At 38.5% G+C, this 19,614-nt stretch overlaps 1 protein-coding gene across 1 annotated transcript; it reads left to right on the forward strand.

Annotated features, from left to right (window-relative positions):
* Nucleotides 1-46: 46 nt before the first annotated feature.
* On the forward strand, nucleotides 47-16,215 carry LYVE1 (lymphatic vessel endothelial hyaluronan receptor 1). The gene is made up of 6 exons (XM_046017910.1): nucleotides 47-363; nucleotides 4,226-4,397; nucleotides 4,507-4,646; nucleotides 11,123-11,437; nucleotides 14,189-14,267; nucleotides 14,809-16,215. Exons 1-6 carry the CDS (start codon nucleotides 282-284, stop codon nucleotides 14,993-14,995), a joined length of 975 nt encoding a protein of 324 aa, XP_045873866.1. The 5' UTR covers nucleotides 47-281; the 3' UTR covers nucleotides 14,996-16,215.
* Nucleotides 16,216-19,614: the final 3,399 nt, after the last annotated feature.

Raw genomic sequence — 19,614 nt, forward strand, 5'->3', positions numbered from 1 at the left:
TCTGCCTTCCTCATTTGTCTGTTTTCTGAGTCAGCATTAGCTAAATTTTCCAGAAAGCAATCCACAAAGTACAGCCTGGGCATTTAAGGGACGTCACTCATTTCCCCCAGTGACCAAGTCAGTAGCTTGAAAGCAGGGAAATCCGGATGTCTCAGTTATGAAGTGGAGCAGTGGGGCTCCAATATATTTCCAGAAGTCTCCATCCAGACTGGTGATTGTCTGCCTCCATTATAGCCACTGACCATCCAGAGTGTTCCTCTGGCTCGGAAAGCGTTGGCATAATGGCCAAATGCTTCAGCCTGGTGTTGCTTCTCGCCTCCATCTGGACAACAAGGCTCCTGGTCACATCTCTCCGTGTAGAAGGTACGTTTTCTACCAGATTTTCAACCTGAGGCAGGGCAAGATCTTGCAAATTGTCCTAAGCCTACCAAAATCTTAAGTGTGGAGTGCTGGGAGTAGGGGTTATCCTCAATGTCAATAGAAGATCGAATTGGTAAAATTGCTCTGCCAGAAATGTTTTCACCATATTGTTAGCTTCACCAAAATGATTCACATTTACCTTTATGTTATTTTGACTTTCATTTTTGGTTATGGACTCTTTTTTTAATGGGAATATCTTGAATCAAAACATTGAGGAAAGATCATTTGTTTTTTAAAAGTGTTTCACTGCAGAAACAAACCATGATTGTAATGAATTTTAAGCTTGGGGAAAATGGCCAACTTTCACTAAATATTGACTTGTTTTATATTTTTGGAAATGTCAGCAATAATTGTCCAAAATAATTGAAATTCAAATTAAATTCAAAATTCAAATTGAAATTCAAAATAATTGAAATTATTTTAATTTCAATTTTACTCTACTGCATATATGTTTTTAATATGAAATAAATAGCCAATTAACTGGAAAAAAAAAACTTGTGAAAATGTAGGTTTGAATATTAGTCATTAGCTCCCTACCAAAGGAAGGACTTCAAGTGATTTCTGGGCTTTTGAAATGCCCAACCACTAACCTCATTGTGCAATGTAGGCAAAAAAATTATAACCACAAATCACTCAATTACAGCTCCAGGCAAATGAAAATTTGAGCACTTTAAAAGGAAAATTGTGTGTTCCTATGCTGGCAGATGCTCTGTGATATAAAATATTTTGGAATCAGATATCCTGAGTTGCTTCATTTATTGCTGTATTTAATTTTTGAGAGGTTACAGTTATATAATTGATTTTTTTCAAATACCAGAACTGTTACTTTCAAGTTAGTTTTGTCCTCTTTGAAATTCCTCTGGAGATATTATTCACTTTTCCCCACAATGCTGCCATTACTCAAACTTTAAGTTTAAGTAGAACTCAAAATTGTTCTATGACAATGATTCCATTGCATTCTTTTTTTCTTTTTTAAATTATTTTTATTAACATATAATGTATTATTTGCCCCAGGGGTACATGTCTGTGAATCATCAGGCTTACACATTTCACAGCCCTCACCATAGCTCATACCCTCCCCAATCCATCGCATTCTTTAGACCATCTTTGATGATGGCAAAAATTTCCTAAAGAAATTAAACTATTTTATATTACATATATTGTATATAATTTTTATATATGTAATATATAAAATTTCATTTAATCTTCTAAGAAGACTTTTATTGGTGAAGAAACAGGCTCAAGTAAGGCCAAGTGACTTGCCTAATGCCATATCGATGGTAAATAATAAAGCTTGGGTTTGAATTCAGCTCTGTCTGATCCTAAGCATGGGTTATTTCTACTATGCCTGCTGTTTCCTAAAAAAATTTTAAGGGAAAAATAAAATTTTAAGGAGGGGCGCCTGGGTAGCTCAGTTAGTTAAGCAGTTGCCTGTGGCTCAGGTCATGATTCCACGGTCCTGGGATCAAGCCCCACATCAGGCTCCCTGCTCAGCAGTGAGCCTGCTTCTCCCTCTCCCTCTGCCTGCCACTCTGCCTACTTGTGCTCTCTCTCTATCTCTCTGTCAAATAAATAAAATATACATTTTTAAATCTTAAGGAAGAGATTAGTGGAGTAGCTCTTCGATTCCAGCTTCTTCTTTTTGTCTTTAAATTAAATAGGAAAGCATAAAAATGACCATTATTTGTTGACTAGCTATGATGGAGACCCTGCTAGGTATAAGTTATCTATTCTGACAAAAATTCTCTGAAGAAGATATAACCATCTCCATTTTATAGATGAGAACACTCCCTTGCCCAAGGTCCCAGAGCCAATTAATAACAGACAAAATAATCAAGGCTAGGTCTATTGCCCAGAATAGGTCTATCATTACTCTAAATGATAACTTTAAAGTAAAAATAAGTTTTGATGAGAAAATATCAAGACCACTTGATAGTGTAATTAATAAACCTTCTTTGCAGCCATGGGATTTGAGCAATAGCAACCTCGTGGACTAAATAAGCCAAGTTCCAGGGAAAATGTGTGTTTGGAGAGTCCAGTTCTAGTTGTATAGTGTGTGTGTGTGTGTGTGTGTGGGTGTGGGTGTGTGTCCATCTCCCCTATAATACAGCAGGAAACAGAATAGTGTCCTAGTTAAGAACTGCAGTTTTAGGGTCAGTCATAATTGGGTTTGTGCCCCCAATCTGTCCTATGTCTTTGGTGTATATATCCTTGGGCTTGGGAAAGTTACTTAATTTTCCTGAGCCTCCACTTTCTATTAAAGGACACAGGGTTTGGCACAGAGCAACATAAACAGATGACAGATGTTAGAATTAATACTAGCATTAGTATTAAGACCAGTATTGGTATAGGTATTAGTGTTAGTGCATAGTCATAAGAGGCTGTTTTGTCACAAACACTAATATGAGGTATTGGCACTCTAGTGTCTCTTTTCGCGAGAGCAAGGTCTGGAAGCAAATAAAGCCATCTGTAATTATTGTACATCATATACATATGCCCTCCTCCAGCCCCCTGCTCCAGAGCACTGCAAGGTCAGTGGAAGACTTAGAAATGTTCCTTTAACGTTTGCTAGAAGAAACTTTAAATACCAACCTAGAAGGTGGTCAAAGCATTTAACTGGGCATCCAATGCACAGATCTGTGTACAAGCAACTTCTTAGAAGATTGTAATGTCCTCTTACGGACTCTTGTGGATAAAGCCCAATAGGAATAATGTACCTGAATGTGATACAACTTTGCAGTTTCAGGTCTATGAATGTGATACAACTTTGCAATACAGGTCTATAAATCCCAGAATCAAGAAAGGGGATCAAAAGAATTCTTGGATTCATTAACTTTTGAGTAAAATATATTTACAACATATCTGTTCAACTGCCTCAGCTTCCCTAGGGAGATCAATCATAAGCTGACTAAAACCAGAAAGCTTTGAAGATAACCTAATGATGTTATTTATGATTTGCTGAGCATCTACTGTGCGGCAGGCACTATGCTAAACATTTTTATTTGAATTAACTCTTTCAACTCTCATTACCCTATGAAATAGATACTGTTACTTTCTCCATTTATCATTTTATCATAAATTTCTCAATTTATCTCAATTATCTCAAATAAATAAGGAAGCTGAGGCTCAAAGAGATGAAGTAACTAACCTAAGATCACAGAGCCAGCAAGTGACATAGGCCAGATTTAAATACAGGTCTAACTCTAAAACTCAGCTTTCTTAATTTAGTTTCCTCACCATGCAAGGTTTACTGCCCTGTTCCTCCAGGAACTTCAGAGTAAGCCTGCCCCCCAATGGTCAGAGAAGACCCGGGACTGAGAAGGCTCACATTCTGTTACACCAAGCGCAACATTTTTCAGCCCAACTCAGAAACAGCGGTATTCGCAAGCCACATTGGTTTGGAGTATTGTTAATTATTCTACTAACCAGAGCCCACATTCTATCTTTCTCAAAGTCTCAGACCTTCCATTTTATAGACTCCAAAAAGGTTTGCCACAACTGCATCACCTAGACCCAACCCCAGGAACTGGTAGCCAAAGCCTCCACATAAGGAACAAGGCAACTATGCAGTGGGGCATGATAGACTCCGATTTGATGAGAGGTATAGCTTGGACAAGAGCAAGGACCCAGCTAACCCAGCAGTAATTACCTTGTGGGAAATGCCTGGCTTATGTTCCATTATTTCTAAACTTCAGTCTCAGCCACAAGGGCTTCATTGCTATATCAAGACAATAATGCTCTACTAGGAAGAAGAGCTGGGAACAAGGACAGCAGCAAATTAAGGGTTTCTGTGATTCCTTTGCAGAACTTTCCACCTCAGGGCCATGCAGAATTATGGGGGTCACCCTTGTGAACAAAAGGGCAGCCCAGCAGCTGAATTTTGCAGAAGCCCAGGAGGCCTGTAAGCTGATGGGACTAACTTTGGCCAGTAAAGACCAGGTTGAAGCAGCATGGAGGTTTGGCTTTGAGACTTGCAGGTGAGAAACAATTAGATTCATAAACACTGCTGGAGATCTTTCAGCACTGTGTTCTTGGTGAGCAATAGAAATAAATGTATCCATTCAAATAATGTGTATTCTGTTATAGCTATGGATGGGTTGCAGATAAGTTCTTGGTCATCCCTCGGATTCTGCCGAACCCCAAGTGTGGGAAGAATGGGACAGGTGTCCTGATTTGGAGAAATTCAGTCAGCAAAAAGTTTTTGGCCTACTGTTACAACTCATCTGGTAAGTCAAATCTACAACCTCTGCATGTTTTCTCTAGCTCTATGATCTGTCTACAAAGAGTAACCCTGAACAGCACGGAAGAAATCATGGTGATGGTCATTTAATACTCCCAAGAATGCCTCGGTGAACAACCTAGAGGTGGTCATGTGCCCCTCAGAGGAAAAAGTTAGGGAACGTATGACTAAATGGCAATATAGGGGGAGGGTAACCTGGAGGCTCCATTACCCACGGCCCTCCATCTTATAAGGTAAGGAAATATCCACTATAGACAAAACAATGTACTGAGTTATCCACTGAAATTTGACAATCTTTCTCTAAAGTACACTTTGTCACCTCCATTTTGTAGAGGGGGACATTAAGCTCTGAGGACATAAGTACATTTTTCTAAGTTCTCACTACTACGAAGATTTTAACAGAGGTCTAACTCTCAAACCATGCTCTTTCTTTTAACCTTCATTTTTTTTAGAGAAGAAATTCAGATGGTACACCTGACATCTTCAAGGATTAAGATCATTTTATGAAGGAAGGAGTTAAAGCTAGAAAATAGAATTGGTTTACTCTTGGTCACACAGTTGTTCTTTTAACCTTGCTTGGAGACCACAACCATTTTAACCCAAGTGCTCTACCTAAGGAACAACTCAGAAAGTTTTTCCTTCACTAAATACTTGTTCTCAGCTTATCATAAGAACCTCTGATGATTTATTGCCCTTCACACCTACTCATAAATCTGACCTTCTAAAGGTCAGACAGCTAAGTGGTCACATACAAGGATAGATTCCAAAGTCATACTCTAAGATCCAAGAGATCTTATGAGCACTAGCAACATTATGTTGCACAAAGGCAACAATGGTTCCAAGCAGTTCTCTGAATCAGGAGGCTTGATCTAGAAAGGGACTCCAAAGACACTTTGTCCTCTTTCCTCACTTCATGTATGAAATGATAGCTCAGACTGGAGATCTGGCTTGTTCAGTTGGTGGCAGGGTCAAGACTGGAACATAAAGCTTCTTCCAACATTTGCTTCACCATTATCCTTCTCTCCTCTGCCTCTTCTGCCCACCACTTTTGGCTGGGGAACTGGTGGTTCACATGCCTGTATCACTCATAGCCAGCTCATGCCTGACAAATGACCTGGTGTTTTAACTCTCTTGCCTTCCTCCTACCTGTCAGTATGATGATATGATACCCAGTCCTCTGGACTTCACAAAATGGGGTCACAGGAAGAGGACTTGGATTTGAGTGTTTCCTCGTTTCATTTAACTTGTACTTCCATCTCCTATTTTTCCTGTATAGTTAAAGTTAGATCTGGAGGCTTGATTCAACTCTTGTTCAATATTTTTGATAAAAAGACTATATCAAAAAGTAATGACGAACTATATATTGGCTAACTGATAATAATTTTTAAAAAGACTTCATAGATGATACTGTGTACTTTAGATCACTTCTCAACAAAAGTCACTTAATACCAGTATGTCCCATTACTAATATGCTAACTTGGATCACTTGAAGAAGATGCTAGACCTCTCTAAATGAACTCATAACGATATGTTTTTTTCCCCTTGCAATGAGTAGGTAATCTACACTGATATTTTGGCACCATGCAAATATTCTGACCCCAACCATCTTGTACCTAGTAGTTTAAGCAGTTATTGGTAATTATTCCTGGAATCAGTTATTATATGTAGGGCCACAAGATGGTGATTTTCTAAATCTTCCTTCTACATTTGTTAGCTGGCATTCTTTGATAAAGAAGAATTTCTCTCTCTCTCTCTCTCTCTCACACACACACACACACACACACACACACACACACAGAGTTCCCTCCTCCTTATACTATTATGGACACATGACATTTTACTCATTCTGTTATAACTCAACATGTTATCAACTTTACAATTATTATCCTTTTATTCTTTCTGATGCTCAAATTGTCTCAAATTTGATGAGTAGGAGCCCCCTACCAGTTGACCTTTGTCAACTCATTTCATTAATATTATTATTAATATTAATGAAATATTACTATTTCATTAATATTAATATATGAAACTTCATTTTTCATTAATTGATGAGAATTAATTTTCATTTATATTAATGAAATATTAATATTTCATTAATATTAATATTAATATATGAAACTTCATTTCATTAGTATTGGAGCAATTCCTTTCTAACATAATAATAGCATGTTCCAGACCTACTTTGTACTTTCTCTGCCCTGGTGGAATCAGCCATTTATTTCTCCAAGAAGCCCAGGTTCTTTGTAATGGAAAATATTAAGTAGAAACCAAGATCTGAATTCAAGTAATTCTCATTACCAAAGGAGTTTTCATTGCTTCTCAGTATTTTTAGTGAATAACTATCCATATATTTACACATACATACATATATCTAAAAATTATGAATTTGTATTGGTATTTCCAACTCATATTTAACAATTCAAATTTTTCTTAGTTTGTTTTGCACCTGCATCTTTTTTTCTTACATAGAAGATCTTAGTTCCCAATAAATAAAAGTAATATACTTTCTTATCCTATAATAGGTTCAAAATTATAAAACAAACTTTATTAGGAATAATGAACCTATTGCGTGAAATTTGATATTTCTTTGCATTTCTCTCAGTCTCCAGAAGATAGCCCTCTAACAGTGTACTGTCGAAAAAACTATGTGCAAAAACAAAAACAAAAACAAGCAAACAACTATGTGCAAAAGTGACTAGAAAAATTCACAACTCTATGTGGTTATATTATTATTTTCAAATAAACTGGGCTCATCTGCTTCTGTTTGCCATCTTTGTGAGGGTCAGAGTTAACCTAACCCTTATCCTAACTCTACTCCTAAACTTACTCTATGTTTCTTTGTTTTTGTAACCTTTTTTTTCATAGCTATCTTGTGAGGTCTGGGGATTAAAATAAACCTAAACCTGACCCTACACCTTATCCTAATTGTCTTTTTTAATTGCTATCTTTGTAAGCTTTGGGAGACCAGACCAAAGTGCCTTGACAGCCCGGCATGCACCATCTGTTTCATGCTGTTCCTCTGCCACAATGCCCATCTTCCTCCCCACTTAGCTAACTGCTACTCTTTACTCAATTCTCAAATGCCAGCCTCTTCAAGAAGCCTTCCCATACCCCTTACTCCTATCTTTCCTCTTGGAGTCCAGCCACACTCTGTGTTTAATGTCAGTGTACTTGGCACATTTTAAAGAAATTATATTCATAGTTTGGAGGGAACGGAGAGCTAGGTCCTAACACTTCTAGGTGTGCCCTCAACCCAGTAGGGATCACAGGATCAGACTGTTGTTGCTCCCTCACACTGTGGCTCTCTGGGCTACATTTAATGAACAGAGAGGCAAAGGAAACGAATTCTTGGATAGAGCCTATCATGCCCATACATTATGCTAGGCCCCACACATTTATTATCTCATTAATCCTCAGTGAAATGACACAAATGTATCATTTATATTTTCCAGGAGAAATAACTGAGCCTTAGCACGTATTTTGCTATGGTCATAGTCAATAATGGAAAGAACCAGGATTTAAACCTTGAGTCATACTACTTCCACATAGCACCGGCCAAGGTGACGACTATACGTCAGTAACATACCAGGCCCAGGTTGGGTTCTAGGCATCAGTGTTTTTTAAAAGCTCCACAGATGATTCCAACGTATAGCCAGAGTTCAAAATCACTCTTTCCTAGGAGATCTCTAAGATCTAAGTTTTAGGATTCCAGGTACTTCTAGATTCCTCTAGTTCTTTGCAATTGCAATAATCTCCCTTCTTGTTCCCGGACTGTACTCTCTCCCCACTGCATTTCATCCTCCACATGCCTCCACTGATAATTACATTACTCCTCTGCTCCATAGCCCTTGGGTGACTTCTTATTTGAGAATATGATGTAAATTATGAAGCCTTTTACACATAAAAGTGAGCATGTATGAGAACTCCTATATATTAGTTGGGAGATTTGTGGACCCAGTTGAAAATTCCATCTCCTACAAAATACATTCCAAATGCTTTAACACGGCAATTATGAATCTCAAAACTCTGGCTCCAGCCTATCTTACCAATCGTCTCCTGCTTGCTGTCTTTCATGCTCCCAATCATACACACACCCTACTCTCCAACCACACTGTACTCCTTGTCATTATTTGGTATGACTACATTTTCAAACTTCTGGATTCTTGCATCATGCTATTCCTTTGACTGGAATGTTCTATTTCTTCTTCCATACTAGATGAGCTACTGCTGTGTTCCAGCCATAGTGGTCTTTTATTCATCAAACACACTGAGTTCATTCAACTTTGGGCTCTTGAACATCCTGTTCTCTTTACTTGGAATGCTTTTGCCTTAGATCTTCAATGACTGGCTACTTTTTATCATTTAGGTCTCAGCTTAAGTATCACCTCTCCACTTTCTCTCATCATCCTAGTCGAAGCATCCATCTCATATTCCCCACCCCGACCGGTTTAATCTTTACCCTGTTTTAATTTCTTCTTAATATTTATCACCCTCTAAAATTTCTGACTTTTTTTTTCTTTTTAGGAGAGATGAAGAGGGTCAGGGGATGGTGCAGAAGGAGAGGGAGAGAGAGAATCCTAAGCAGGCTCCATGCCTGGCATGGAGCAATCTCAAAACTCTGAGATCATGACCTGAGCAGAAATCAAGAGTTAGACACTTAACTGAGCCACCAAGGCATCCTGGCCTTTTTTTTTTTTTTTTTTTTTTTTTTTTGTAGTATATCCTTCCATTAGCATATAGGCCCCTTAAAAGTAAGGACTCTGTCTTCTTTGTACCATGACCTTAGCACTTAGAACAGTGTTTGGCACATAGTTGGGGCTCAATAAATATTTGTTGAACAAACATATTAACCCTCCATACCATCACCTCTGTGAATCCCCAGTGATTTCCTCTTACCTTTATCAAAATACGTCTGTCCTGGAAATTGAAACTTTACTGTATGTCTCTGTATTTTTAGTTCCCAATGTGGTCTATTGTATTCAGTATTTCTTTCCCCTGATATTACAAAATTTTCATCTTCTGAAGCATGTGCTCAAGAATAAGAAATGTAACTAAAAGTTTAAGGCAAAAGTCAAGGATGATATGTGTTTGAATAGAGATGTTTTCAAAGTAAAATAAACATTATAAAATTCTGAATGTGTGCAGTCAAAATGTTTTATCAGTAGTATCCATGACCTTGATTGGTAATTTATTGTATTTTTCAAAAATGAATGGAATAACTTTTTCTTCTTAACTAACAGTCCAGCTGATGCTACCTACTGCCAGAAATAAGTAGGAATTTAAAATAGATGCAAACTCATACTATAATATATTACATGACTCTGTCATTTATCAGCTATGTGAATTTGGGCAAGTAATTCAGTTTCACTAAATTTCAGTCTCCTCCTATAAAATGAGAGCTGAATAAAATTGTTAAATGAAGTTGTCATGATCGACTGAGATAAGATGCTCAAAAAATGTTTCCTCTCTATCACATTCAACAGATTGGAAAGCAAATCTATATCCCTCCACTGCTCCCCTCCTTAAAAATTTTTTTATTTTGAAGAGCACAGAGAAATCAGGTTTTTTTTTAATCTTTGTCCTGAAGTGTATATTGTCATGTGTGTATATTCGGTGTCCTCATTTACTCCTTCCATCCTGTTGCTTCTCCATCCTTTCTTTTTTTTTTTTTTAATATTTTATTTATTTAACAGAGAGAAATCACAACTAGGCAGAGAGGCAGGCAGAGAGAGAGGAGGAAGCAGGCTCCCTGCGGAGCAGAGAGCCTGACGTGGGGCTCGATCCCAGGACCCTGAGATCATGACCTGAGCCGAAGGCAGTGGCTTAATCCACTGAGCCACCCAGGTGCCCCTCCATCCTTTCTTTATTCATTAAATATTGATTGAGCATGAACTCTGTGCTAGGCACAGAAAGCATAACATGATGACTAAGACAGGCAGAGATCCTGCTTCCGGGGAGCTCAGTCCAGTATGGAGCAGTGCAATGAGAACCTTGACAAGGGAAGTATAAAGAGGTATAAAAACATGCCTAGGGACACAATCTAGTCATCAAATCTGCCTAATAAAGAGACATTCAATCTGAGACTTGAAGGATAAGTAAGAGCTAAGTAAAGAAGGGGAAAAAAGACACAGGTAAAGAAAGCATCATGGTCAAAGCCTTGGATATGAAAGAAAGAGTATCAAAGAACAGAAGAAATCTGAGAAGGTAGGAAGAAAGACACACTGATCAAAGGCTAGCCATGTCAGCAGGGGACAGATCACAGGGGGCGTTAGAGGCCATGCAATAGAGGCAGTCATTGAAGAATTTTAAGGAAGGAAGTGATATGATTAGATCTGTATTTTTGTAAGATAATTCTGGCTGCACTGTAAGAGGATTAGAGAGGAGTAAGACTAGAGGCAGGAATAAAAATTAGGTGACTGTTTTAATACTTACTTGTTACCTTATTTTTCCGTCCCCCAACAGATATTTGGATTAACTCATGCCTTCCAGAAATTATCACCACCAACGATCCCATATTCAATAGTGAAGAGGCAACATACACAACAGAAACTGTCAGTGACAGTGCATACTCAGCTTCAGCTACTGATGTGCCTTACTCTGCTACACCTACTCTTGCTCCTACTTCTGCTCGGGCTTCTACTTCTCCTAAACGGAGAAGAAAATTGATTTGTGTAACGGAAGGTTTTGTGGAAACTAGCACCGTATCTACAGCAATAGAAACTGAGTCATATATCGAAAATAAAGCAGCATTCAAGAATGGGGCCACTGGGTTTGGAGGTAAAAGCTTTCTATGTTTGCACTGCATGTGTGTGTTTGTGTGTTTATGTATGACAGACAGTACATAAAAACGATGTTGTCTCCAGAGTAGGCACTCAGGACCTGCCAAATACAAGTAAAACCTTAATGCAAACTCAATTTTCATAAAGTTGTAGAACTTGAGGGCTCTAAAAAACATTAATGATTAAACAAAAAATCGTGAGTATAAAATAGTTTCACTTTTTTGTTGTTCACATATAATGTATTATTTGCCCCAGAGGTACAAGTCTGTGAAACATCAGGCTTACACATTTCACACCACTCACCACAGCACATACCCTCCCCAGTGTCCATAACCCAGCCACCCTATCCCTACACCCCCACCCCCCGAAGCAACCCTCAGTTTGCTTCCTGAGATTAAGAGTCTCTTATGGTTTGTCTCTCTCCCGATCCCTTCTTGTTTCATTTTTTCCTTCTCTACCCCCCACAACCCCTTCACCCTGCCTCTCAAATTCTTCATATCAGAGAGATCGTATGATAATTGTCTTTCTCTGATTGACTCATTTCTCTCAGCATAATATCCTCTAGTTCCATCCACGTCATTGCAAATGGCAAGATCTCATTTCTTTTGATGGCTGCATAGTATGAAATAGCTTCACCTTTAAAAACTCAAAGCCTTTTAAAAATAAATCACTATCTATTAATACATCAAAGTTCTTTTAAAAATGTATACCTTAAATGCCTATGATTTAAATGTTTGTCTTATTTAAAAGGAAAGGTTTACACTCAGTTAGCTCCAACATATCATCTTAAGGCCACAGAGAGGAAATGGACTCCGTCATATTGCAATTTATAGAATAGAGAGAGGATGCAAGGAAAGGCCAAGGATTTCTATAGGCAAGAAGCAAGGAAGCAGATGTGAGCCCAACATTCTAAGTAGCCCCTCTGTGGTCACAGAGAAGGATTTTCTCCTGCATTATCTGTTGTCTGGATCTGTATAAAGAATCATTAGAAGAGCAACACAAAGAAATGGAAAAACATTCCATGCTCATGGACTGGAAGAACAGGTATTGTGAAAATGTCTATGCCACCTAGAGCAATCTATACATTTAGAGCAATCCCTATCAAAATACCATCAACTTTATTCACAGAAATGGAACAAATAATCCTAAAATTTGTATGGAACCAGAAAAGACCCTGAATAGTCAGAGGAATGTTGAAAAACAAAACCAAAGCTGGTGGCTTCATTACCCTGGACTTGAAGCTCTATTACAAAGCTGTCATCATCAAGTCAGCATGGTACTGGCACATAGTTCAATGACACATAGATCAATGACACAGACACATAGATCAATGGAACAGAATAGAGAGCCCAGAAATGGGCCCTCAACTCTATGGTCAACTCATCTTTGACAAAGCAGGAAAGAATGTCCAATGGAAAAAAGACAGTCTCTTCAATAAATGGTGTTGAGAAAATTGGACAACCACATGCAGAAGAATGAAACTGGACCATTTCCTTATATCACAAACAAAAATAGACTCAAAATGGATGAAAGACCTAAATGTGTGACAGGAATCCATCAAAATCCTCAAATCCTTAAGGAAGAGGCAGCAACCTCTTTGACCTCAGCCGCAGCAACTTCTTCCTAGAAACATCACCAAAGGCAAGGGAAGCAAGGGCAAAAATGAACTATTGGAACTTCATCAAGATAAAAAGCTTTTTGCACAGCAAAAAAAACCAGAACAAAACCAAAAGACAAACGACAGAATGGGAGAAGATATTTGCAAATGACATATCAGATAAAGGGCTAGTACCCAAAATCTACAAAGAACTTAACAAACTCAACACCCAAAGAACAAATAATGCAGTCAAAAAATGGGCAGAAGACATGAACAGACATTTCTCCAAAGAAGACATCCAAATGGCCAACAGACATAAGTAAAAGTACTCAACATCACTCAATATCAGGGAAATACAAATCAAAACCACAAGGATGGCAAGGATGCGGAGGGAGGGGAACCCTCCTACACTATTGCTGGGAATGCAAGCTGGTGCAGCCACTCTGGAAAACAGCGTGGAGGTTCCTCAAAAAGTTGAAAATAGAGCTACTCTATAACCCAGCAATTGCACTACTGGGTATTTACCCTAAAGATACAAATGTAGTGATCTGACGGGGCATGTGCACCTGAAAGTTTATAGCAGTAATGTCCACAATAGCCAAGCTTTGGAAAGAGCCTAGATGTCCATCAACAGATGAACGGATAAAGAAGATGTGGCATATATCTACAATGGAATACTATGCAGCCATCAAAATTAAAATCTTGCCATTTGGAACAACATGGATGGAAGTAGAGGGTATTATGCTAAGTGAAATAGGTCAATCAGAGAAAGACAATAATATGATCTCATTTATGTGGAATTTGAGAAGCAAGGCAGAGGATCATAGGGGGAAAGTGGGAAAAAATGAAACAAGATGAAAGCAGAGAGGGAGGCAAACCATAAGAGATCCTTAATTTTACAGAACAAACTGAGGGTTGCTGGAGGGGAGTGGAGTGGTAGGAATGGGGTGGCTGGATGATGGACATTGGGAGGATATGTGCTATGGTGAGCACTGTGAATTGTGTAAGACTGATGAATCACAGACCTGTACCCCTGAAACAAATAATATATTTTATGTAAATAAAAAATTTTAAAATTAAAAAGAAGAAGAAGAGCAACACAAAACAATGCATAAGCGAAGGACCAATAGGCCATGTGTCTGTTTCCTCCAGGTGTCCCTACGGCTCTGCTAGTGCTTGCACTCCTCTTCTTTGCAGCTGCAGCTGGTCTGGCAATTTGCTATGTCAAAAGGTGGGTTTATTGGCACATTGTTGGTCTTATAATCTATGTCACATCCCTATCTCGTGTTTTTCTAAGGTTGTTGTTAGCATTTTCTTGGTCAAAACAGAAATGATAGTCTCCTTATATTATAAATTTTCTCCCTCATCTCACCTTTCCTCCCACCACCCAATCTTTCCTACTATTTCAGCTCATGCATGTCACCCAGCCTTTACAAACAGGTCAGTGCAATCCCTTTGAAAAATCAAGAGATAAAAAGAACAGACTGACATCTAGAGGAAAAATATAGGTTTTATTTTGATTCTCAATTCTTTGTTTTCGGTGGGAGGGTTATGAGGCCAGCCTCAAGTATAGCCTGCAAACTTACCGTCTCATCTAAATGAATCCACTAAAGTGGGGATGCATTAACGTATTTGAGTGTGCATGTGTTCGAATCTCTCTGAAATAAAGGTATCCAGTGTACTGTGCTAATACGGACTATCACAAAGTGTTATCTATTGCCATATGTGTTACATATAAATGTCTCACTTTAATTTTATAATTATGCCTATAGGTATGTGAAGAACTTTCCTTTTACAAACAAGAATCAGCAGAAGGAAATGATTGAAACCAAAGTAGTAAAGGAGGAGAAGGCTGATGACAGCAACTCTAATGAGGAATCAAAGAAAACTGATAAAAAGCCAGAAGAGCCCAAGAGTCCACCCAAAACTACAGTACGATGCCTGGAAGCTGAAGTTTAGAAGAGAAAGAAATGAGAGGACACACCAAGGCTGATTTCTTTCCTGATACATATCCTGGCCCCAGATGAGGAAACTTAAAGGGCTGAAGAACCAAACAAGAAAGTCCACCCTTGGTTCCTAAATGGAATCAACTCAGGGCTACCTTTGGACTATGGAATTCACCAAATGAAATTCCCTTTTTCTTACTGCAATCCTTTCTGGATCCTATCCTCCTACCTCCAAAGCTTCTGACAGCCTTTCTAGCCTGGCTATGTCCTAATAATATCTCTGTGGGAGAAAGGAGCTTCGCAAAGCACAGGGACCTAAAACAGCTAATCAGAACACATTAATAAAGAGGCTTCTTGGTTGGCTGAGAATAGGTAAGTTGAAAACCAAGAAACCACCGAGACCAAGGCTTTCCTCTATCGATTCCACAGGCCAGATCATTTCTTCACTCTGGAAACATAATACACATCATCGGGCATGCCCTTCTGAGCCAGGCAAGAACAAAAGAAGGAAAGAAAAGTTCAGCAGCTGAAGGCCAGGGAGATTCCCATGACTTGAGACCTGATCTCTGTAAAGCCAAAATAAGTAGAGAAAAAAGAATGAGGCCAAGGATGTTGCCAGCATATTGTCAGCAGGGACTATAACTACAGATAGGGTCAAAGTAGTCATCTTTAAATAATCGGAGTTGGAATCACTTTTTAGAATACACACACACTTTTCTTTTCTTTTTCTTGCTGCTATTTCCTCTAGAAGTATACACTTTTATAAGGAACCAAAACGAATCTATTACAACTTTTTACTTTTATCAAGTTTTATCTGAGAAATTACTGAGGAAAATTACTGTGTTAAAAAGCAGTAAAATTTGACAAACATTTATTGAATATGTCAGGTGCTGGGTAAGGTATTACATTCTATAACTGAATGTTATTTATCGAAAACTTGTATACAGTAAAATGTATGAAGCTAATTTTTTCAGTTTTGATACCCCTAGCTTATCTTCTTGCAAAACTAATTTTTTACTAAGACTAATCTATTCATTATTTTCTCTACCATGGCAGCCATTATAACCTTAATTTATTATTAACATACCTAAAAAGTACATTATTACCTCTATACACTGAAGCACATTTTTTAAATGTCATTAACAAATGTATCACCAGTTCTCCTTTTTCAGCAAAAAAATGCCCAAGAGATACAGAGATATTTGTGTCAAAAAAATAAAAGTATTCAGAAAAGTTCTTTGCTCTCTTATTTACATAGATACATTATACGTTTCACACAAAATTGAAGTAATCTGTTTTTTGCAAGACAAAAGAGGGACTATTTTGGTTGTTGAAAAACAAACATTTGTAAACCACGAAGTATATATATCACCATATGGGGCTATTCTTGCTTCAGGTGGTCTTATTTTAAGTCAGTCAAGTATACACACATAAACAGTCCTTTACTCAGGATTTGGGTCCTACATTACAATCCATTTCAGAGTTCACAGGGAGATGCGGGTGCAGGATTGTTATTTGTCCTATTTCTCTAGCTTTCTCTTTCCCTCTCTCTGGTTTTCCCTTTTGGACCACTAACATCATCTTCCCCTCACCAGTGATGACACCACAGCTAGCTAGCCCCATGATCCTTTCAGCTCACAGGCCATGAACTGCTGGCACAGTCTTTTGCAGTTGGCCCACAGAGTATTATCTTAAATTTTGGTTTGGTTGCCAAGAATGAAAAAATCAAAGGGTGCCTGTCTGGCTCAATCAGTAGAGCATGTGACTCTTGATCTTGGGGTTGTGAGTTCAAGCCCCTCGTTGGGTGTAGAGATTACTTAAAAATAAAATCTTTTTAAAAAGTCAAGAGTTTTCACATATTTGTACTCCTGGTTCCCTCGAAAAAAATGGGAAGATCTGGAGATAGAGAGCCCATATTCCCCCACAGCGATAATTATCTCAGACTAAGCAGTGGCTGTCCCCTTTAAGAGGGTTCCACTTGCTTCAGTTTACCACCGTCTTCCTCATTCTATTGCATCTTCATGCCAAACTAAAGGTGCCCTGTGGATCTCCTAATACTATTCCCTTTTCCTTCACATCCAGCCCATTTCACTCATTCACAGTCTTCCTGGCACTGAGGTCTCTGAGTCTGAAATTCTGGTTTGTCATTCCTTAAGTTTTATCAGCCTCATCTAGTTCTTAGGGAGTGAAGAAAAAAAAAAAGCAGAAAGAGCCTAAGTAACGGCCTTCCTCCTATGTGTGTTAGCTGAAGAATAATCAGATCTCCCACACTAGATCTGCCATCTTGTGGACATCTACTACATGTTAGGATATCATCATCTACTATTAATTTAGACAGGTATATGCCCTGCTCAGGAGGAGGAAGAGGGAAGGAGAAAAACCTCACCTATCCACGAGATAGCCCAGGTGCCTATTGCAAACATACTGATGAAATGTAATTGTCATTATTATGGAAGAAAGGAAAGGAGAAAAGAAGGAGAGGAAGAGGGGTATCTGGGTGGCTCAGTGGGTTAAAGCCTCTGCCTTAGCCCCACATCAGGCTCTCTGTTCAGCAGGGAGCCTGCTTCCCCTCTCTCTCTGCCTACTTGTGATTTCCGTCTGTCAAATAAAAAAATAAAATCTTCAAAAAAAAAAAAAAGGAGAGGAAGGAAGAGAAGGAGGAAGGAAAGAAAGGAAAAACGTTTACTGAGTACCTACTAAGTGGTAGTCATTTTCTTTTTTTTTTTTTTTAAGATTTTATTTACTTATTTGACAGAGCAAGGGAGCACAAGCAGGGGGAACTGTAGAGGAAAAGGAAGAAACAGACTCCCCGTTGAGCGGGGAGACTGATGCAGCGCTTGATCCCAGAAACCCTGGGATCATGACCTGAGCCAAAGGCAGATGCTTAACCATCTGAGCCACCCAAGCACCCCATGGGAGTCATTTTCACATGTTGTCCTATTTAATCACTACGTTTCCCTGAGAAGAATTATTACTGTCATTTTATTTTATTAGTTAGAAATTGGATTTAGAGGAGTTAAATCACTTTTCTTTGGTCACAGGTCCACTTAAGTGCCAAAAGGTAGGATTTAATCCCAAGTCAGAATGACCACAGAGCCCATTCTCCTTTCTCTACAGCACAACACTTCTTCTGTAAATGGCAATATAGAGATGTCAGTTATTCCAGTACATAAGCTTGAAATCAGTCACATGCCAAAAACAAATAAGAAAAATAACTCAGGACTCCCATCCCAACTTCAGGGAATTTTTCTTAAATCCATTTGCAATAACAAGGAAAAAGGGAGAACCACTGAAAACCTTTAAGAACTGTTCCCTCGGGGCACCTGGATGGCTCAGTGGGTTAAAGCCTCTGCCTTCCGCTCAGGTCATGATCCCACGGTCCTGGGATCAAGCCCCACATCGGGCTGTCTGCTCTGTGGGGAGCCTGCTTCCTCCTCTCTCTCTGCCTGCCTCTCTGTCTACTTGTGATCTCCGTCAAATAAATAAATAAAAATCTTTAAAAAAAATTTAAAAAATAACTGTTCCCTCATTGATGTAGTCACCAACTTCAGCAAAGACTTACCTGGTCCAGCTCATGTGGTCAGAAAATATAAGTCTCACAAGGGTCAAAGATAAGTTTCTCAAAATTCTTCACAAAGTTTAAAAAAATGAAGTTAAATGTCATAGATAGCTATAAGTACAGCCTGGTTGAAAAGTCTCCTTCTTCCTAATCGAATTCACTTTATTCTCCATTGAACAAAGAAAAATTGTTACTGGGCCCTCTCCCAGACATCCAGGCAATAGTAGGCCCAGTAGTTTCTAATCTCATAGACCAATGATTCTTTTTTAAAGTTAGGGGTCAAAATAGGCTTTTTAACTTTTTAATGTTTTCAGATAAAGACATTGAAAATTATACTTCCATTTCTATCATTTTACAAAATGTAGCAAAGAGCAAGGATATAAAAATCAGAATAAAGAAGTCACTAAGTAAGTCTAATTTCTAAAAAAAGCTGACTACATGGACCTTATTTTCCTCATTTTACCAGTGACGATTTACTCATGGATAAATATCAATCAAAGGAGTGCCCTTTACCAATCGACTAGAGAAAATAATTCTCTGAGCCGTACTTAAGATAAACTTCTAGGATAAAGTAGACATGCTGAGAGCAAGTAAACAAGTCCTATGATTGGGATCTGAATCCTTCTACCCTCCCAATTGTCTCTCCTTCCACATTCCATCCCCCTACCCCAGCCTTGCCCACTACATACACATACCATTACCATTAAGCAAAGAAAGAGTTCCAAATCTGGTAGGAAAGAGAGACAATTTGCAACTCACAGTACTTTGAACCTAACTATACTAAACGCCATAATTTAGGCCCAGATAACTAGTTGTGTATTATGGCAGCGGGTTAAGGTTTCACGGTAATAGGGAAGAGATGGGGGGAAAAATGAAGCTGGGAAGGCATGCAAGTGACCAGTACTGCAGTGTTTTCATTCCTAGGCTCCTGATGGGCAAAGGAAAATATCATGGCATTAGAGTCATCAGAGACAGAATACGATTTGGGGGATTCTGAAATGATTCTAGCAGTAGTGACGTAAAATATGGACTAAAAAAATTAAGGCACACCAAGACCTAGCTGATCATCAAAC

Source organism: Meles meles, chromosome 8 (assembly GCF_922984935.1).
Source record: "Meles meles chromosome 8, mMelMel3.1 paternal haplotype, whole genome shotgun sequence".
Lineage (NCBI taxonomy): Eukaryota > Metazoa > Chordata > Mammalia > Carnivora > Mustelidae > Meles > Meles meles.